This window comes from Ranitomeya variabilis, chromosome 1 (genome assembly GCF_051348905.1).
Source record: "Ranitomeya variabilis isolate aRanVar5 chromosome 1, aRanVar5.hap1, whole genome shotgun sequence".
Classification (NCBI taxonomy): Eukaryota; Metazoa; Chordata; class Amphibia; order Anura; family Dendrobatidae; genus Ranitomeya; species Ranitomeya variabilis.
The window spans coordinates 281326994-281346173 of record NC_135232.1 but is presented as its reverse complement, the minus strand read 5'-3'; the positions used below and the strand labels follow the sequence as shown (position 1 = coordinate 281346173).

The 19180-nt window shown below is 38.8% G+C and overlaps 1 protein-coding gene across 1 annotated transcript in view; it reads right to left on the bottom strand.

Moving 5' to 3' along the window:
- Positions 1-16817: 16817 nt before the first annotated feature.
- SCARF2 (scavenger receptor class F member 2) overlaps positions 16818-19180 on the bottom strand; it is a 289269-nt gene continuing 286906 nt past the window's right edge. The window contains exon 11 of the mRNA XM_077294985.1: positions 16818-18220. Within this exon, the coding sequence (XP_077151100.1) occupies positions 16965-18220 (1256 nt within the window). The 3' untranslated portion in view covers positions 16818-16964. The remainder of the gene's footprint in view (positions 18221-19180) is intronic.

Sequence of the window (19180 nt, the reverse complement as noted above, 5' to 3'; positions counted from 1 at the left end):
CGATAGACGTTTTGGCCTAGAGGGCCTGTTCTTAGGTTGCGGTGCACGTCCTGGTGCCACAAAAGAGATCTTGGGTTTAAGCATGCAGTGGTGTTAAGAACCAGCTAGGTCCATACAAGACCTATTTTACTTTGATCATATTTTTACTTTTATTTTACCTATTTTTTATTTTACTAGTTTATATAGTGCCATTAATTCCACACCACTTTACAAAGATCATCATTACTGTATGTCTTTGGAGTGTGGGAGGAAACCGGAGAACCCGGAGGAAACCGACACAAACATGGGGAGAACATACAAACTCCTTGCAGATGTTGTCTTTGATTTGAATGCAGCACCCTAACGCTGCAAGGCTAGAGTGCTAACCACTGAGCCACCGTGCTGCCTTAATATAGCTTATTATCATCAATATACACCCATGCCAGTCCAGTAGAATGAAAAATCTGCTTTTTTCTTCCTTTTTCTGTATTTTGTGCATTATTTGGAATTCATTGCATTTTTTGGGGAATTCATTGCTTTATGTGTTCCAACTATATATGTCAATCACACTACTTTTGTCCTTCCAGTAAAAAATATCTTACCATCAGACCGAATGTATGCATAACTTAAAAAGAAAAACACAATGTTGTCCCTGGAGGTTCAGATTAGGTTGAAAGGACACTCAAAGGTTCATTTAAAAATGTAATCGGCTTGTGTTGATATGGGGCAATGTGCTAATGTTTATAGGCATTGGCTGGTTGTTTTATCGACAGCATTCAAGGTCATACTTTTAGAGGACTCTGAAAAATATAAATACGTGGCTGGTGTCTTTTTTTTCTTTTTAACTTGACTAAAAGAACTAAATTGTAAAGGTTCTTTTCTTGTTTAGTCTGCCTTCGCGTGGAAAGCACAGCACTATGTCATCACTTTGACAGCATCTGGATCTAATTATGAGCCACATGATCGGCATTTTCTTTTCTTTACTGCCATGCTTTTCCCCTTGAGAGTGCAAGTATTCTGCATATGATACATTAGCTACATGACCCGCACACAGAGCATTGGCTGTTAGGCCATGAATGGTCCTCTTGTCTTCAATTTAAAGCTGCAGTAGGCCTTTGACTTTGATATCTATCCTGCAATTTTTTACCTAGAAAGGTGTTAAATACATGTATAACAGGTTATTGTTCTTTTCTATATGTTTAGAAAAACTTTAAGTATATTTCTGGAGATACAATAACTTGAGATTAAATGATAGTTGATCAGTTCTCGATCAAATTTACTAGGGACTATTAGCTTTTAAAGGGAATGTATCATAAGAAAATTCCATATAATTTAAACTAGGATTTTTGATTCACATGTTTTAATTTTTGGTGTTTTTTTTATTTTTATATAACTATCAATATAAATCTTCACACTGTTCTGAAATGTCATTTTTTTCAGCAGTCTACTTGTCAGTTTTGCTGTATAGTTTGGAATAGGGCCAGCTTTGGGGCTTTCACACTGCGTTTCGCAGTGTGTTTGTTTCACTTCCCCTGATACCTCTGCCTGAATCCCTTCAAAACAGGATTCAGATGATCCCATGATGGAGGCATTGAGTTGTGTAAGAAACTTTGGGCTGTTTTGTCTCAGTAGATTACATTATTGTGCCATCTAACACCACTAATAGGGAGTGCCTACATTTTCATGCTTTGGACTCCAATGCCTTTTTCACTGGCTCATCTGAATCCGTTTTTTTTGCTTTTCAGGCATTCAGATGGAAGCTCCAGGCAGAGACAGGAACCTCAGATTTTGTGGGTTCAACCTCCTTTCATGGTTTAATGGCAGCTATGCTGCTGGGTCTGACTCCTAGATAAGACAGGATAGTAAAGTCCTCATACACATTAGATGAATGTCAGACAAATTTGCTAATTTTGGTGGGTCTGGCCGACTTTCTGATGTTTACATGGAGTATTCTAATGGTGTGGGCAGAGAATAATCGTCAATTGGTATTTCAATGCTATTTTTTAAGGACTTAGAGGGTTTCTTTTCTCTCTCCATTAAAACTACAATTGATCACCCTAACTTAGCACTCTGTGAATGAAGGAATCAGAATAGATAACTGTCTGCTTAATGAAAGTTTGACCAACAGCTAACTGCATTCCTATATAGATGGCTTAGGTGGGTTTTTCTACTGACAGATTCCCATTAAAGAGGACAGATCTGTGTCTGCCCTTGGATCTTCAGAGCTAATTTGCTTTTAAGAAAAATGTGGATTCTCATCGGATCGCAGATATCAAGGTATAATTTTATTCAACTTTCTAGGACCTGCATTCCCATATAGACGGCTTAGGTGGGTTTTTCTACTGACAGATTCCCTTCAAAGATGACTGATCACCACGTCAAAAATAGCTAGTTTTTGCTCTTATTTTAACAATTTAAACTCAGATAATGCTCTATATATATCTCTCCTGCGACCCCCTATACTCTGTTTAGGGAGCTTGTATTTTATCACAACTATTAATATTTGTATTAATTGCAGCCATAAATATGGCAAACTACAAATTGATCCATCTTTTATTTTCACCCTTCAGATCACATTATGTTAAGGTACCTTCACACGAAACGACTTTGTAACGATATCGCTAGCGATCCGTGACGTTGCAGCGTCCTCGCTAGCGATATCGTTTAGTTTGACACGCAGCAGCAATCAGGATCCTGCTGTGATGTCGCTGGTCGCTGAATAAAGTCCAGAACTTTATTTGGTCGTCCGATCGCCGTGTATCGTTGTGTTTGAAAGCAAAAGCAACGATACCAGCGATGTTTTACACTGGTAACCAGGGTAAACATCGGGTTACCAAGCGCAGGGCCGCGCTTAGTAACCCGATGTTTACCCTGGTTACCAGCGTAAAAGTAAAAAAACCAAACAGTACATGCTCACCTGCGCGTCCCCCAGCGTCTGCTTCCTGACACTTACTGAGCGCCGGCCCTAAAGTGAAAGTGAAAGCACAGCGGTGACGTCACCGCTGTGCAGTTAGGGCCGGAGCTCAGTCAGTGTCAGGAAGCAGACGCTGGGGGACGCGCAGGTGAGCATGTACTGTTTGTTTTTTTTACTTTTACGCTGGTAACCAGGGTAAACATCGGGTTACTAAGCGCGGCCCTGCGCTTAGCAACCCGATGTTTACCCTGGTTACCCGGGGACCTCGGCATCGTTGGTCGCTGGAGAGCGGTCTGTGTGACAGCTCTCCAGCGATCAAACAGCGACGCTGCAGCGATCGGCATCGTTGTCGCTATCGCTGCAGCGTCGCTTCGTGTGAAGGTACCTTTAGGGTTGGCGGATTGTGCTAAATAAAATAAATAATAAAGCGCAATCGCAACTCGGGGTTCACTGTGCAAAGATGGAAAACTGCTGCTAGTGAATAATGACGGAATACACGTCGAGCGATATCCTGTTCACACTGGCTTGAATGCCACTCAGTGTGAAAAGCACATGAACTGAACTTGCACACACAAATGAAAGAGATGCTCTGCAACTGAGCTGTGTCACTCGCACTCAGAAGCAAAAGAGATGCTCTGCAACTGAGCTGTGTCACTCGCACACAGAAACGGAACAGATACTCTGTATAATACCCTGACTAGGATTGTGCTCACTCTGGAACTCTACTCTGCTAACCACACACTTGTAGGAACCAGATGCTAAGCCAACGGCTAATTGCCCCAACTGACGCTAGCTGCCTGCTTACGTGTAAAGTCCCAAAGCTAGACAGACATACGATACTTGCAGACAGAGTGGAAGGGTCTTCACTCACATAGCCACACACAAATGATACAAGTGCCCCAGCGTGTGCCTCTGAGAACCTTTTATACACTAGGCTCATGTCCAGTCGGACAGAACCTTGCCCGTGGACCAATCCAGCACTGCCACATCACCAGAGTAGCTGACATCCAACCACCAATGAGAAGATGCCACCTCCAGAATGTTAGGCTGCCGCTGCCTATCGCTGGCTACCATAGGCTTGGCTGGAGAGCCACCAGTAACACCACAAGACTAAGCAAGTTGCTGGGACTGAAGTCTATGCTCAGCAGCACCCGCAGCAGCCGAACCTGAATGGGAGACTGCAGAGGCACATAAAGCTTGGGATCTACCCTGTGCAACGGGAGAATCCCAACGTCTAACACATTACTCCTCCATCTACCATAACCCATATTTTAAATAAAAGAGGGCATTACCTGTCTGAACCATGTAATAACTTACACTTTACTCTCATGATTACACACAGTTCTGCAGTGAGATCAGAACTAATCCAGTACAGCAGAAGTGAACTTTGCAAAAGAGCTAACATAGTACAGCACATGTGAAGTTTGTCTTATTGCACAAACATTTCCAGCTGCAGTTCTCTCACAATGCTTCAGCTTCCATCTCACAGAGATCCAGTGTGGGGGACAGGTAGCACAATAGAGCTGATAGCACTGTGAGAAGATAATTGCAAGATAAATGCAAATGTGCTTGCTGTGTTTGTAATGAAGCAAAGCTCAACTCTGCTGTACTGTGTTAGTTATATAAAAAAGCAATATCGAAGGACAAGAGTTGCAAATGTTTATAATGAGCCAAACTTCACTTCTGCTGTACTGTGTTACCTCTGTAATGAGACAAAAGTGTCATTCATTACATGTCTCACACTGATAATGCCCCCTTATATTTAAAATAAGCTTTGGAGACAGATTCTCAGAAAGATCTGTGACAGCCCATAGATCTTTAGAGTTAATTTGCTTTTAAGAAAAATGTGGATTTTCATCAGATCACAGATATCAAGGTATAATTTTATTCAACTTTCTAGGACCTGCATTCCCATATAGACGTCTTAGGTGGGTTTTTCTACTGACAGATTCCCTTTAGAGGACTGGTCACCATGTGAAAATAGCCAGTATTTGCTCTTATTTTATTCCTGCTACTCCGTAACATTTTTTTCTTTAATCCACCATGCAGTTCCAGAGGTATAGGCATTTTTATTTATTGCTAATTTTCATGGTCACTACCAAGAGGACGGTGCTCACAGGATTCTCTGGATGTGTCTCTAGTGTGCTCTGCATTAATACCCTATGAGCAAAGCTCCACTGGTAAAAAAAAAAACAGGAAAATTAGAGTTAAATAAAAAGAACAATATATCGAACTACATTTTTAAAAAAAATAATGTGATACTCAGAGGGGTATCGAGTATAAAATAAAAGCAAGAAAAATGGCCACTTTTGACTTGGTGACATGTCTTCTTTAAAGTATTTTTTCAAGGTTACATTGAGACAATGAGGCATTCTGTTTTTTTAATGCTTTGTTAAATAGTTTGACTCATCTGAGATAATAACTGTCGGGAACTGTCTAATGGCAGTCAGTTCACATTTTTGTTATGAATGACTTCTTTTCATTGGGACAAACATTTACTTGTGTGCAGTGCAATTTACTGTATTTTTAAGTAGTTGAAAAACATCTGTTGGCCTACTTTTCCTATATTTGTACAAGTGATTTGGCCTGTTTTCATTGAAGTGATTTGGTTTGGTCTTCCTGTTTTTCCCTTTTAAAAACTGGATCCTTTGATGTGTTTGGCTTGTACTTAAGCCACTGTGAAGCATTCCCTAATAGACTTGTACATCTAATTTACTATGCATACATATCTGAAATATCCACAGTAATGACGGTTTATAGTCTAATGTTAAGTTCTAAGCTAATGAGTTATTCATTTTAGCTTTAGAAGGTACATAGTGATCTAATGAGATTGTTTTAAGGATCATCATAACATAACATCTACAAACTTAAGCATGTTTGGACAGGAAATCAGTAAGAAACATTGATACCTTTTGGGCAACAATGGTGACCAGCCACAATGGATAATGTTAAGCCCATGAGCATATGTTTTAATGACTCCTGGATTTTTTTTTTAATTTATTCATGAGGCTAGTTAACTAATTAGCTATTAGAGTATGTTGACACAGAGCTTCTTCGCATAGATTTTAGGTATATATTCTGTGCCACCAAAGAAATGTAAAAATGCTCCCATTGTTTTTGCAGTTTCATGCACATGTATACGAAGACAACTTCAATAAGTAAAAAGTTGGCACATTGATTAAATCCAGAAATCACAGTGTGTTGCCATAAGTGATTAGTCTACTCAAATACCTGAGGGTCAATCTAGGATTTCTGAAGACCATTGCTGGAGGAGTGGGCGAACAGAGCGGTTCATGAGCTCATTGGAGACACATAGACTTACTATTGAGCTTGTACACTGCTCTGTGCATGCTAACTTGTAGGAGTAATGCACTTTAGAACAGTGCTTTGACCAGATGGGTGGGCACCTCAAGGCCTGAACCTCCCCTCGTAAACAGAACATTGCTATCTCTACAATGTATAAAACAATTTTTTAAATAAAGGTAGAGGGTGATTTTAACTGAATAATGAACTCACCAAATAGTGACCATTGATATTTTCATGGTTCCAGGTTAGTGAGACTGAGATATCTACTGGTTTTGTGTTACATTTCCAATTATCCATTGGTTATATGCTCCCATCCTAAATTTGCAGTAGACTAGGCCACAAGTAGTCACTTATGAAACTACCTGCCCCTGCGCTGCTGTCCTTCCAGTGCCATCAGGGAAGCTTCTTGAAATGAGCCATAATCCATAGATTATTTGTTCAATATGCTATATAAAGATGCTGTAAGTGAAGTAATGCTTGTAAAAAAATATTTTACTAATTCTATAGATATTAAAAACAACTTTTAGTATCATAATGTAAGACATAAAAACATACTAATATTAAAACATCCCAGACAAAAATGGAAATAGAATGAAACAAAATGAAATTTTATTAACAAAGCTTTTCGTTGGGGCAACAAGATCAGGTGCAGTACCAGTCTTTTAATACAAAATAGTAAGTAGCTAAACCTACTAGCAAACAACTTTACAAAAATCAGTTTATATACTGGTTCAGTTGTCAGGTTATAAATAGGACTTTTCCATCACCAATATCACAATATTGGTTGCGTATAGCTTTCAGTTCCACTAGAAAGTATTTTATATTTCCAGGTACAAGGGAATCAGTCAAAACCAGCTTGACGTTTTTACCCTAAGCCCGATTTGACCCACAATGACACATTCACGAGATGACAAACATGAAATAAAACCTAAACTAACAAAGGCAAAATTGTATTCAAATTACATATTCAAGCCATTACATCTAAATATCCACAATGCTATACAGTTCTTGCAATATATAGCCAGCTATCAGGACAGCAAAATATATACTTCGTAAAACCACATAAAACTGTTTTATGGAAAAAGCGTACAAGAATTAAGAGTTGAATACAAAGTGGTATGGTGCAAATGATAATAGGGACAGACTTTATGTGAAATAAGCCCCTGAATTCTGAATTCTTACATGCTAAATCGAAGACCTCATTAAAACATACTTGAAAGTGATTACTGTAGTTTTCTTTTTATCTGGTTTTGTTATACCTGTAGCCAGAATAGGATACTAAAGCACACATCACTACACTTTATAACTTCATGAAGAAGAACGCTAATGATCAGCAACAAAGTATTTGAGAACAGATGACAAAACCGCACACTTTTCGATGCAAATAGGCAGTAATGGAAAGTATAGTCAACCATTACTTGATCAATTCTAAAATAATCAAAAGTGAATCAATTCCTCATTGTGCTTTTTGTATAAACCATACCCAGCATACACCTCCATCTACAATATGAATATTTATTTTTATTTTTTTTCATTCAGCTGTTTCACTGACATTTTCATCTACAAAAAAAGTAGACAAAGTTATTTCAGATCTGTCTCCTTAGGGTAAATTCAATAATAGTAAGAAAAAAGAACATGACATTAGAAGGCTCCAGAAGGCTAAGACATAAAATGTACAAATTTTATATATGATGTTGTGTCATTCGCAATGCTTTCTTAATTAAATTATTCAGCATTCAATGCTGTTTTTAAAAATTTCTTGAAATCCAACCTCTCCTCCAAACTGCTCCCCCAGCTAATGTTTTTTCCGGGTTCTAACAACTATATCTTTTGACTATAAAATGTAATGCTAATACATAAATCTTACTAATGCAGCTCCTATCCCATTCTCCAGTCCTTCTTATTTCCTAAAGGAAATAAGGAAACATAGATGACTGGAGATTTCAGTCACATAATGGTGCTGCCGTTGATAAGGTCTTCTTGGAAATTATTAGAAACAGGTACCAATAAAATATCATTATGGTATAATAATAATAAATGTGTGATTGCTGGTTTCCATTCACTAAAATCAACATTGATCATGGGAAAAAGTGTCCCAAAGTCTACGTTGTGAATTAAGCTTTAAATGGTCACACAAGCTCTCTACTTCTTCATTTACACAGTGGTCTCTGGGACCCCTGTTTTGTGATGGACACCAGCAATCATACTGGGGTAATGTGGATGGATCGGTGATACATGTATTCGGTGAGAAAACCCTTATAACAACCTTATACTGCTCAACAGTACTCTTTCTGGAATGGAGATAATTATCTTAGCACTAAGAAATGTGGCTATGACTATAAAACAATAAGAAATGAGTAGTTGTCACTGTAGAAAAAGTTTTTTTTCGATCCTATGAGCTATTGATTAAAATGTTATATTTGTTAAAAGATGTAACTAATATTCAGTTATAATTAGTGTTGAGCATTCCGATACCGCAAGTATCGGGTATCGGCCGATACTTGCGGGTATCGGAATTCCGATACCGAGATCCGATACTTTTGTGGTATCGGGTATCGGTATCGAAACAACATTAATGTGTAAAAGAAAGAATTAAAATAAAAAATATTGCTATACTCACCTCTCCGACGCAGCCTGCACCTTACCGAGGGAACCGGCAGCGTTCTTTGCTTAAAATGCGCGCTTTTCCTTCCTTCCGTGACGTCACGGCTTCTGATTGGTCGCGTGCCGCCCATGTGACCGCGACGCGACCAATCACAACGCCGGAACGTAATTTTAAAATCCTGAAGGACCTGAAATTACGTCACGGCTTGCTGTGATTGGTTGCGTCGCGGCCACATGGGCGACGCGACCAATCACAAGCCGTGACGTCACGGGAGGCTGGACACGCGCGCATTTTAAAATGCGCGCGTCTCCTGCCTCCCGTGACGTCACGGCTTGTGATTGGTCGCGTCGCCCATGTGACCGCGACGCGACCAATCACAACGCCGGAACGTAATTTTAAAATCCTGAATGACCTGAAATTACGTCACGGCTTGCTGTGATTGGTCGCGTCGCGGCCACATGGGCGGCGCGCGACCAATCACAAGCCGGGACTTCACGTAAGGAAGTTAAAGCGCGAATTTTAAGCAAACAACGCTGCCGGTTCCCTCGGTAAGGTGCAGGCTGCGTCGGAGAGGTGAGTATAGCAATATTTTTTATTTTAATTCTTTATTTTACACATTAATATGGTTCCCAGGGCCTGAAGGAGAGTTTCCTCTCCTTCAGACCCTGGGAACCATCAGGAATACCGTCCGATACATGAGTCCCATTGACTTGTATTGGTATCGGGTATCGGTATCGGATTAGATCCGATACTTTGCCGGTATCGGCCGATACTTTCCGATACCGATACTTTCAAGTATCGGACGGTATCGCTCAACACTAGTTATAATGAAAAGTACAGTGCTCGTTCTTGCATGGCAAAAATTACACCTATTATTGAATAAGGTTAGACAAAAGATTAGCGGTTACATGCTCTTAAAAAAGCTTAATTTTTAAAGATTAAGGTGGTATAATTATTTATATATATATATATATACATATATATATATATATATATATATGTACTGTATATACAGTGGGCACGGAAAGTATTCAGATGCCTTAACATTTTTCACTCTTTGTTTCATTGCAGCCATCTGGTAAATTCAAAAAAGTTCATTTGACTTCTGGTGGTCCCCAACTTCTTTTTTCATTTAAGGATTATGGAGGCCACTGTGCTCTTAGGAACCTTGAGTACTGCAGAAATTCTGTTGTAACCTTGGACACATCTGTGCCTTGCCACAATTCTGTCTCTGAGCGCCTTGGCGAGTTTCTTTGACCTCATGATTCTCATTTGGTCTGACATGCACTGTGAGCTGTGAGGTCTTATATAGACAGGTGTGTGCCTTTCCAAATCAAGTCCTATCAGTTTAATTTAACACAGCTGGACTCCAGTGAAGGAGTAGAATCATCTCAAGGAGGGTCACAAGGAAATGGACAGCATGTGATTTAAATATGAGTGTCTGAGCAAAGGATCTGAATACTTATGACCTTGTGATATTTCAGTATTTCTTTTTTAATAAATTTGCAAAAATTACATATTTCATTTTTTTTTCAGTCAAAATGGGGTGCAGAGTGTACATTAAAGAGAAAAAAATGATCTTTTTTGAATTTAACAAATGGCTGCAACGAAACAAAGAGTGAAAAATTTACAGGGGTCTGAATACTTTCCGTACCCACTGGATAGTGAAAGAAATAACTATTTGATCCCATGCTGATTTTATAAGTTTGCCCACTGACAAAGAAATGAACATTCTATAATTTTAAGGGTAGGTTGATTTTAACATTGAGAGATAAAATATCCAAAATAAAATTCAGAAAATCACATTGTATAAATTATATAAATTTATTTGCATTTTGCAGTAAGAAATAAGCATTTGATCCCTCTGGCAAACAAGACTTAATACTTGGTGGCAAAACCCTTGTTGGCAAGCACAGCAGTCAGACTTTTTTTGGAGTTGATGATAAGGTTTGCGCACATGTCAGGAGGAATTTTGATCCACTCCTCTTTGCAGATCATCTCTAAATCGTTAAGATTTTGAGGCTGTCGCTTGGTAACAAGTTCCCCATGTGTAGTTTTAAGCTGATCTCTAACCTTCCTCATGCTCAAGGATACCTCATGTGGTGAGATTTTGCATGATCTCGACTGACAGACATTTTGTATTTCTTTAATTTTCTTACTATTGCACCAACAATTGTCTCCTTTTCACCCAGCGTCTTACTTATGGTTTTGTAGCCCATTCCAGCTTTGTACAGGTCTATGATCTTGTCCCTGACATCCTTATAAAGCTCTTTGGTCTTGCCCATGTTGTAGAGGTGAGGCTATGTGCCCACGTTGCGTTTATTAACCGTTTTTTCCACGTTTTTCCACTGTGGAAACGCTTAAAAAATGCTTACAAAACACATCACATTATTTTTAGTGGAATTCCGCATTGTTGTTCCCATGCTGTGTTTTTTTCCCGCAGCGGAAACGCATCGTGGAAAAAAACCAGCATGTTCATTAATTTTGTGGAATCATGACGATTTTACGGCTATATAATAGTAATTTAGACGCATGGAAAAAAATGCATGAAAACGCGAGAAAAATGCTAGAAAAACGCAAGCGAATTTCCTGGCAAGGGAGACCGGTTTTGATGAGGAAAATTCTGCTTACATTCTGCAACGTGGGCACATAGCCTTAGAGTCTGACTGATTGAGTCTTTTGTAAAGGTGACTATGTAAGACAGCTGTCTTTAATGCATGTAACGAGGTGATTAGGAGCGTCTAACTGATCTGTAGGAGCCAGAACTCTTAATGGTTGGTAGGGGATCAATTGCTTATTTCTCCCTACAAAATGCAAATAAATTTATATAATTTATATAATGTGATTTTCTGGATTTTATTTTTGATATTCTATCTCTCAATGTTAAAATTAACTTACCCTTAAAATTATAGACTGTTCATGTGTTTGTCCGTGGGCAAACTTCCAAAATCAGAGAGAGATAGACAAGTGACAGCAACATCAGACAGAAGGAATATGAGAAGCTGGAGAAATACCAGAGCCTCAAAGCAGAACTGTAGAAGATGTGGAAGATGAAGGCAACAGTGATTCCAGTGGTGAGAGGAGCACTTGGAGCAGTGACCCCCAAGTTGAGAAAATGGCCACAACAGATCCCAGAAGCAACACCTGATCTCTCTGTCCAGAAAAGCGCAATGCTGGAAACAAATAAGATCCTGCGCAGAACCCTTAAACTCCTAGTAGAGGACCCGAGAATGAGAAATGACAAAAAGACCACCCCCATCGGGGAGTGAGATGGAAGGTTTTTTTGTTATACATACAAAAAAATATGAATCTATCAGAAACTTGCTAGAGCACTTTTGACCTTTGACATAAACATGGAAATCACTTCTTGTTGCACAGAAGATGAATAAGGATATGATATTAATTGCCAACCTAAACATGACTATGAGAACCGCTGTTTTTCACTATAGGTAAACTGCAGTTTGAAGTGATATGAAATTAAATTATAATTGATGCCAAAAGCTGTGCAAATAATATTAATGATGGTATAAATGAACTAAACCAAAATGTAAATGCATTTTTCCAAAATTCCATGATTTTAGCATCTGGAAGGCCATATTCATTTCACTGATCTGTGTATGGAACAACATCCACAAATGGAAGCATTGTAGTAAAGCCCAACGGTATATATAACGCCAGGGAACAATGGTGGTGGAGACAGGCCTTTAAGGACTAGCCTCATACTAATTTTATTTTTATGGAACAGTAGACAGATAACATTGTTCTAAGCCAATGTGCAGCAGCATGTATAAAGCAAACGTTTTAAAAGGCTGCGGAATTTCACTTTTTTTCAACATAAGATCTTATGACTTACATACACTTACAGTAGTTAGACTTCCAATCATATGCAACTATATAATGTCCAACCACTAATTCAACCATTTAGTGCCCAAATATCACCTAACCAAAGGTTACGAAACAAAGTGCAGGATTGGTTGTGCAAGCTTTAGATGTTCAGGAGATTAGGACCAGTGAAGCTTCCTTTAGTAGTGATACAAGATGGTCTTTGGCCAGTTCTGACCACTTTTTTCAATGATACCAAATCAAGATTTTCCAGTACATCAATACTTGGTGTTCATTTAAGCTATTGCTTAAGCAGTAAAAAAAAAAAGTCCAATGATTTAAAGTCAACAGCTCCTTTGGCGTTAGTAGTGCCAACTTAAATACTTAATAAGAATCTTGAATTTTCTGCCTACTTAAGATTATTATTACGTATGAAAAATATAAATTTTCTAAAATGGTTGTTTCACGAATGGGAATCTGTCCAAAAATAATATTGTAAGTTTAGCAAAAAAAAAATCCCATAAAGATTGGCAGAAATAGATTCAGATTTTTTAAATATGTTGGATTTCGAGTTTAAGCAGCTATAAATATGCTGACAAAAAAATTTCCTACAGCACAATAGGTCTCAGGTCTGATAACGAAACAAATGAGCATGGAAGAACACAAATTCCAGCACTCAGATTCCAGACATGGCCATGAAAATTTAGAGCGTGCAATGACGAAACTCGTTGGCCTAAAATGCTAGAAATAGCTATTTTACATATACAGTATGTTTCTTGAATAAAGTTTCACGTTTTTAGAATCTAGAGTCTGAGCGCTGTAATTTGTCTTCTTCTAAATGGTTATTCATGCTCATGAATCTGTGCACCAGCAGGTGGGGAGAACAAGTTGTGACAGTGGTGAGCTGCCAACACGAGAACTATGTTCTATGTTATGCTATATAACTTTTGATCTCAATTTTTTTTTTTTAACATCTTAACTTCAATGAACATATCGTTAACAGACTTCTCGATATCCATTCTTGTAGTTACAAAGCAAAATATTTAAAGGGTACAAAACACAGTTATCAATTAATCAACATTTTGCCATTAGTTGCTAGGCAGGTGCTGCTAGTATATGTACATATACAGATATTGCAGATATTGAGGGCACCTTTCCCAAAATAGGGCCATTGCAGTCCTCTGTGATGCCGTATAAAATTCCTCCCTAATGTACCAATCCAACAGTAATCGGGAGCCTTGAGAACAATGTTGCAGTCACTTGCATGCCATCTAGTAAGCAATGGGATGCATTACTATGCACTTATGGTCTGCCTGTACAAGTCAGTGGCAATTTCTTAGTATGAATTTGAAATAATCTTCATCATTCAGAATGAACATGATGAAGTCCATGATGAGGCAAGGGAATATAATAGGTATTGTTGCTTTCTTCTAAAGGCTAATGTTAACAGAATCCACTGATTTTGCATTGATCTGGTGATAATTCAATGTGGATTGTTCCTCTCAGTCTCTATATTTGCCTCAATGAGATATTGGATAATCAATAATCAGGTATGTTTCAACATGCTCAATTTCTTCATGCCAGATCCTTTGTTATGCTAGGAGACTCTATGCACAGTATGACAAGTTCCCTTTAAATGTTACCAAAGTGCAATTCTCCTGCAGAACTTAGTTTTAAATGTTTCCCATTAATTCTATTTGACACCATTTAAAGCGACAGCTTTTTGGTAATTGACAGAGTGAAAACTAAGAGATAATCGGAAGAGTAGGTCGTGAGTTGTCATGCATTGATATACCACAAAATAAGTGCTCTAAAAAACTTGGAGGACCTTGAAAGTTTAATAAACTGAGAAATTACCACTGATACTCTTGGTAGACCTTTCGGTGGAAACATTTTTAGAACCCCAAATGTTAGGACATCAAAGTCAACTCCATTGAAATATTAGCCATTAATTTTTGTGCAAAGCTTTAAATGCTGGTAAAAAAATTCAACGGACACTGATGAATTGTAGTCATCATGTTGCACAGTCAAGGGAACCAACACTTAAAGAGAACCTGTAAGCATGATCTTGTAATGTAAAGACATGGATGTAATGACGCTGTAATACTGACTAGATTGATACTTTTGGTGAAAAAATCCACATTGTTCTTCTTCTTTAATCAGCATTAGAACTTTTCTGCTAATTACATTTGGATGCACAAGGGCCGGACTGTACACTGGGTTTTCTTATCGAAGCCTGTGATCCCTGGTCTCTCTGCCTACTACCAGCCTTTGAAAGATACGTCACTGCGGAGGTTTCAAGCATAGCTGGCAGATAATTTAAAGGGAATCTGTCACCCCATTTTTGGCCTATAAGCTAAGGCCACCGCCATCAGGGGCTTATCTACAGCATTCTATAATACTGTAGATAAGCCCCCGATGTATCCTGAAAGGAAGAAAAACAGGTTATATTATACTCACCAAGGGGCGGTCCCAGTGTGGTCCGGTCCGATGGGCGTCGCGGTGCAGCGCCTCCCATATTCATATGAACATGTCTTCTTCTTGTCGCAGCTTCTGTGCAGGCGTACTTTTTCTGCCCTGTTGAAGGCAGAGCAAAGTACTGCAGTGCGCAGGTGACGGGAAAGGTCAGAGAGGCCCAGCGCCTGCGCACTGCAGTACTTTGCTCTGCCCTCAACAGGGCAAACAAAGTACGCCTGCACAGGAGCTGCAACAGGAAGCAAAGAAGAGGACGACATTGTATGAAGATAGGAGGCGCCGGACCCGGACCATGATGCCCATTGGACCGCACCGGGACCGCCCCTGGGTGAGTATAATCTAACTTGTTTTTCTTATCTTTCAAGTTACATTGGGGGTTTAGCTACAGCATTACAGAATGCTGTAGATAAGCCCCTGATGGCGGTGGCCTTAGCTTATAGGCCAAAAATGGGGTGACAGATTCCCTTTAAAGAGGGGAGGCCGGAGGAGGGGCTGAGGATCTCAAACAAGGAGGGGAAGACCCAGTGCACAATCCGGCCCCTGTGCACCAAAATCTAATTAGCAGAAAACTTCAAATGGTGATTAAAGAAGAACAACAAAGCGGATTTCATCACCAAAGGTATCAATGTAATCAGTATTACAGCACCATTACAGCCATGCCTTTACAAAATCATGCTGACAGGTTCTCTTTAAAGGGATTGCCCGGAATGACTTAACTTAAAAAAGGTCTGCTTTTTTTGTACAGAAGCAGTGGCACTGTAGACTATAGGCTGTGTCTAATGCAGGACATCATCATTCAAATGAATGGAATGGAAAATCAGTACCAGATACCAGCCATAACTAATCCTTTTTTGTCATCCTGGTTTATACTTAGGATAACACATCCTTCTCTGTGAATCTGTATTTGTGTGGAATATTATTTGTAATAAGGCTGCTTTTACTGTATATAAAGAAAAAGTAAACTGTAAAAATCATATGTATACATCTATTGTGATGTTTCATCCATAAGCAGCAACCATGCCCTAATATACTGTATGCTGACGCATTTTAAGCCAGGCTATGCTAACCATGGTAATACTGACCCTGGTCTAAAATAACAAAAAAAAGAATGAAAATAAGCTAGCTTATCAATTACTGCATAATTATAACAAATTTGTAAAATATTTTATATTAAAATAAGCACTGCTTATGCATTTTACAAGACAGATGCTAAGATGGAATGTCAACAGCTATGCTGAGTATTGGCATTACATATTGACCATTAGCGTTTTATGATCCTTCTTGTAAAAAGATCCTTCATTATCTTCAGTTTTAGAATACAAAAATAAGCATTTCTTTAAATAACTTAGTTGCTTCAAACAATAAAGTATGATAAAGCGTCTAAATATTAAAGGCACGGTTTGGCAGTAGGCAATTAGGCAATAAGACCTGTAAATAGTTACGGAATAGTCTAGTTTGTCAAACCAATACTATGAAGGTATCATAGTTGCTGGTGCGTTTATACCACATTCCCCATGTGTTGCATAAGCTTTCTTGTGAGACCAGCCATCCCTCTTAAACATGGCATTACTGCCAATGATATGCCCTGGTCTTTGAATCCATATATAGAGGCACACTTATGTTATTCTAGATTTTGCTCCATAAAAAGTTTGTCCACTGATATGTCTCCTTGGCCTCTGAGCGATTGAATTCCACTGCCTTGGTTCCACGTGTTCGTGTCCTCATCACAAAGGCACTGACTTGGTTTTCTTTGGCTCAAAAATGTGGCTACAGCAAAATACATGAAAGTATAATGCAGAAGTCCAGATAATTCCATGTAATGCCCCTTTTGGAGTAATAACAATGTGTATACCTTTGCCATCATTATTTTACTGACTGGGGTGGCATTATGGCCATTTTTGGTTGTACTTTTCCATCAGTGTCTAAAGTAGCATCTTTGCTTTTCTTCCTAGGAGGCTTCTTAATAGGTGTTTTCTTCACGGCTGGTTCGCCTGCTTCTTGCTTTACAGTTGCGGGCTGCTCCTGACTGCTATTCGAGTTTTGCTTCTCAAGCTGATTTCCTGTGCCTGATACTGGCTCCGTAACTGGACTGATCATTTTTTGCAGATTGGTCGTTGTGGGCAGAATTGCTTTGCTGGACTTCTGATTGATGGCTGCAGCAGATCGCTTGGCTTTCTGTGGAGGAGTTGGTTTCTCTTTCTGTGTTTTCAGAGGGCCAATACCATTGTGATTGCTGCTGTTCTCTATTCTGTTAAGACTTTGTGTTTTTTCTTTTAATTGGGCGGCCAGCAAGGAAGCTGCCTCAGAGGACAAATGAGGGTGAAATACCTCAGCCCGAGACTTGCTGTGATCTGGACTTTTTGGAGCATCTTTATTATCAACACTCTTTTTGTCAATATGCAGGTTTCCTATTCTTTTTAGGGCATTTTGTACTGTCCCATTAATACTTTCTATGTGATCATGGCTTTTGTTTCTCTGCTTTGACTTGGATGGTGACAGAGATTCATCAGGTTTGCTCTCTGTTGAGCTCACATCCTTCAAGTGCTTTTGTCCCTTGTCCTTATTCCTCATGATAACTTTTTCTTCACTTTTGCCTTGTCCAGCAGGGCAAGTATCACTGGGGGTTCTCTTTCTATGATGATCTTTTATGCTTGAATTTTGTTCCGAATGATCAGTACTAGTGGATGACTTGTCTGGAGATTTATTAAATGCTGGAAGGGAATTAGACTGGTTTGAATTAAACTTGCCATGGATCCAGGAAACCTTAGGCTTTGTTGATGGATCAGGTGGAGGCGGTTTGGTTCTTTCAGGAGATGGGGGTTTTGCACCTATAGTAGCACTTCTATTATCCATGGCAGTGTCATCTTCATCTTTCGACTGTTTAGATAATCTTGCAACTTTTGCATACAAAGCACCTCCAGTTGATCCTGAACCACACGATGATCTTTCACTGTCAGATGATTTCAATAATGGAGTTTCACTGTTATCAACCTGAGATGATTTAGGAGATCCAGAATCTTTTAAGTATGTATATTCTCCAGCCTCTTCCTCATTAATTGGAGGTGTAATTTTTTCCTGGACATTGACATGCCCCTTTTCTTTGCAGTCAGTCACTGATTCTAAAAGATAGAACAGCATGACATTAACATATGAGGGTCAATATCATATCCAAGATAACATGGGAAGGAAGAAAGTAGGTTAAAACTTGATTATACTGTAAACATGTAATGTAATATGTTGGTAGTAACAATATATCTGTAAGATTCATATGTTGTAAAAGATGTCTTTTTTCAGAGGTGACAAAAGGGCAAAAATCAGTTTTTAACACGCCTTGTGTGCTAATGACCTGTGAACAGTCAAATGCGTGTTTTTGAGGAGCAACAATATCATGTCGTTAGTACCCGCATGGACTTTTGGATCTCATTTGGGGAATTGGGAATCTTGCCTACTTTTATATATATGTCTGGGACCTGTGCTTCTATATGCACGCACATGCCCCTGTCCTGTGTATCATACCTGTATGCTATTCAAATTGCATTATACATGGCTTTAGGCTCTCCGCTGGCACTGAACCAGTGGGAACCATGTTCCATTACCTCCCGTGTACGTTTGGTTTCTCCATCTTCCTATACTTGGGTTGGTTTGTATTCCCATTCTTTCTTTGGCTCACCATGGGGTATTTTTACTTTATAATACCCTTGGTGCGAACTGGTTATATAGTCATCCCCACTTTTTCCTCTAGCCTTACAGAGAACCTGCGTTCTTCTTTGCTACATATATTGCCCTTTTTTTAAGCAGGTGGGGCTACTCCTTTGTGCACTTCCGTTGCAATATATTCATAGTATTATGCACACTTACAATATGCAATAAATCTATATCATAACAAGGTACTATTAGTATCGGAATCATTTTAGTTTTACTTAATTCAATTATTATTATTATTATTTTTATTATTATTATTTATTTATTTTATTTTATTTTTTCCTTTTTACAGATTCCTAGTGTCCATACAATTCTTGTGGGACACTCTCAGTATCCAGCTTAACCATTGTTTATCCCTACCCTCTTGTGTCTTTGCA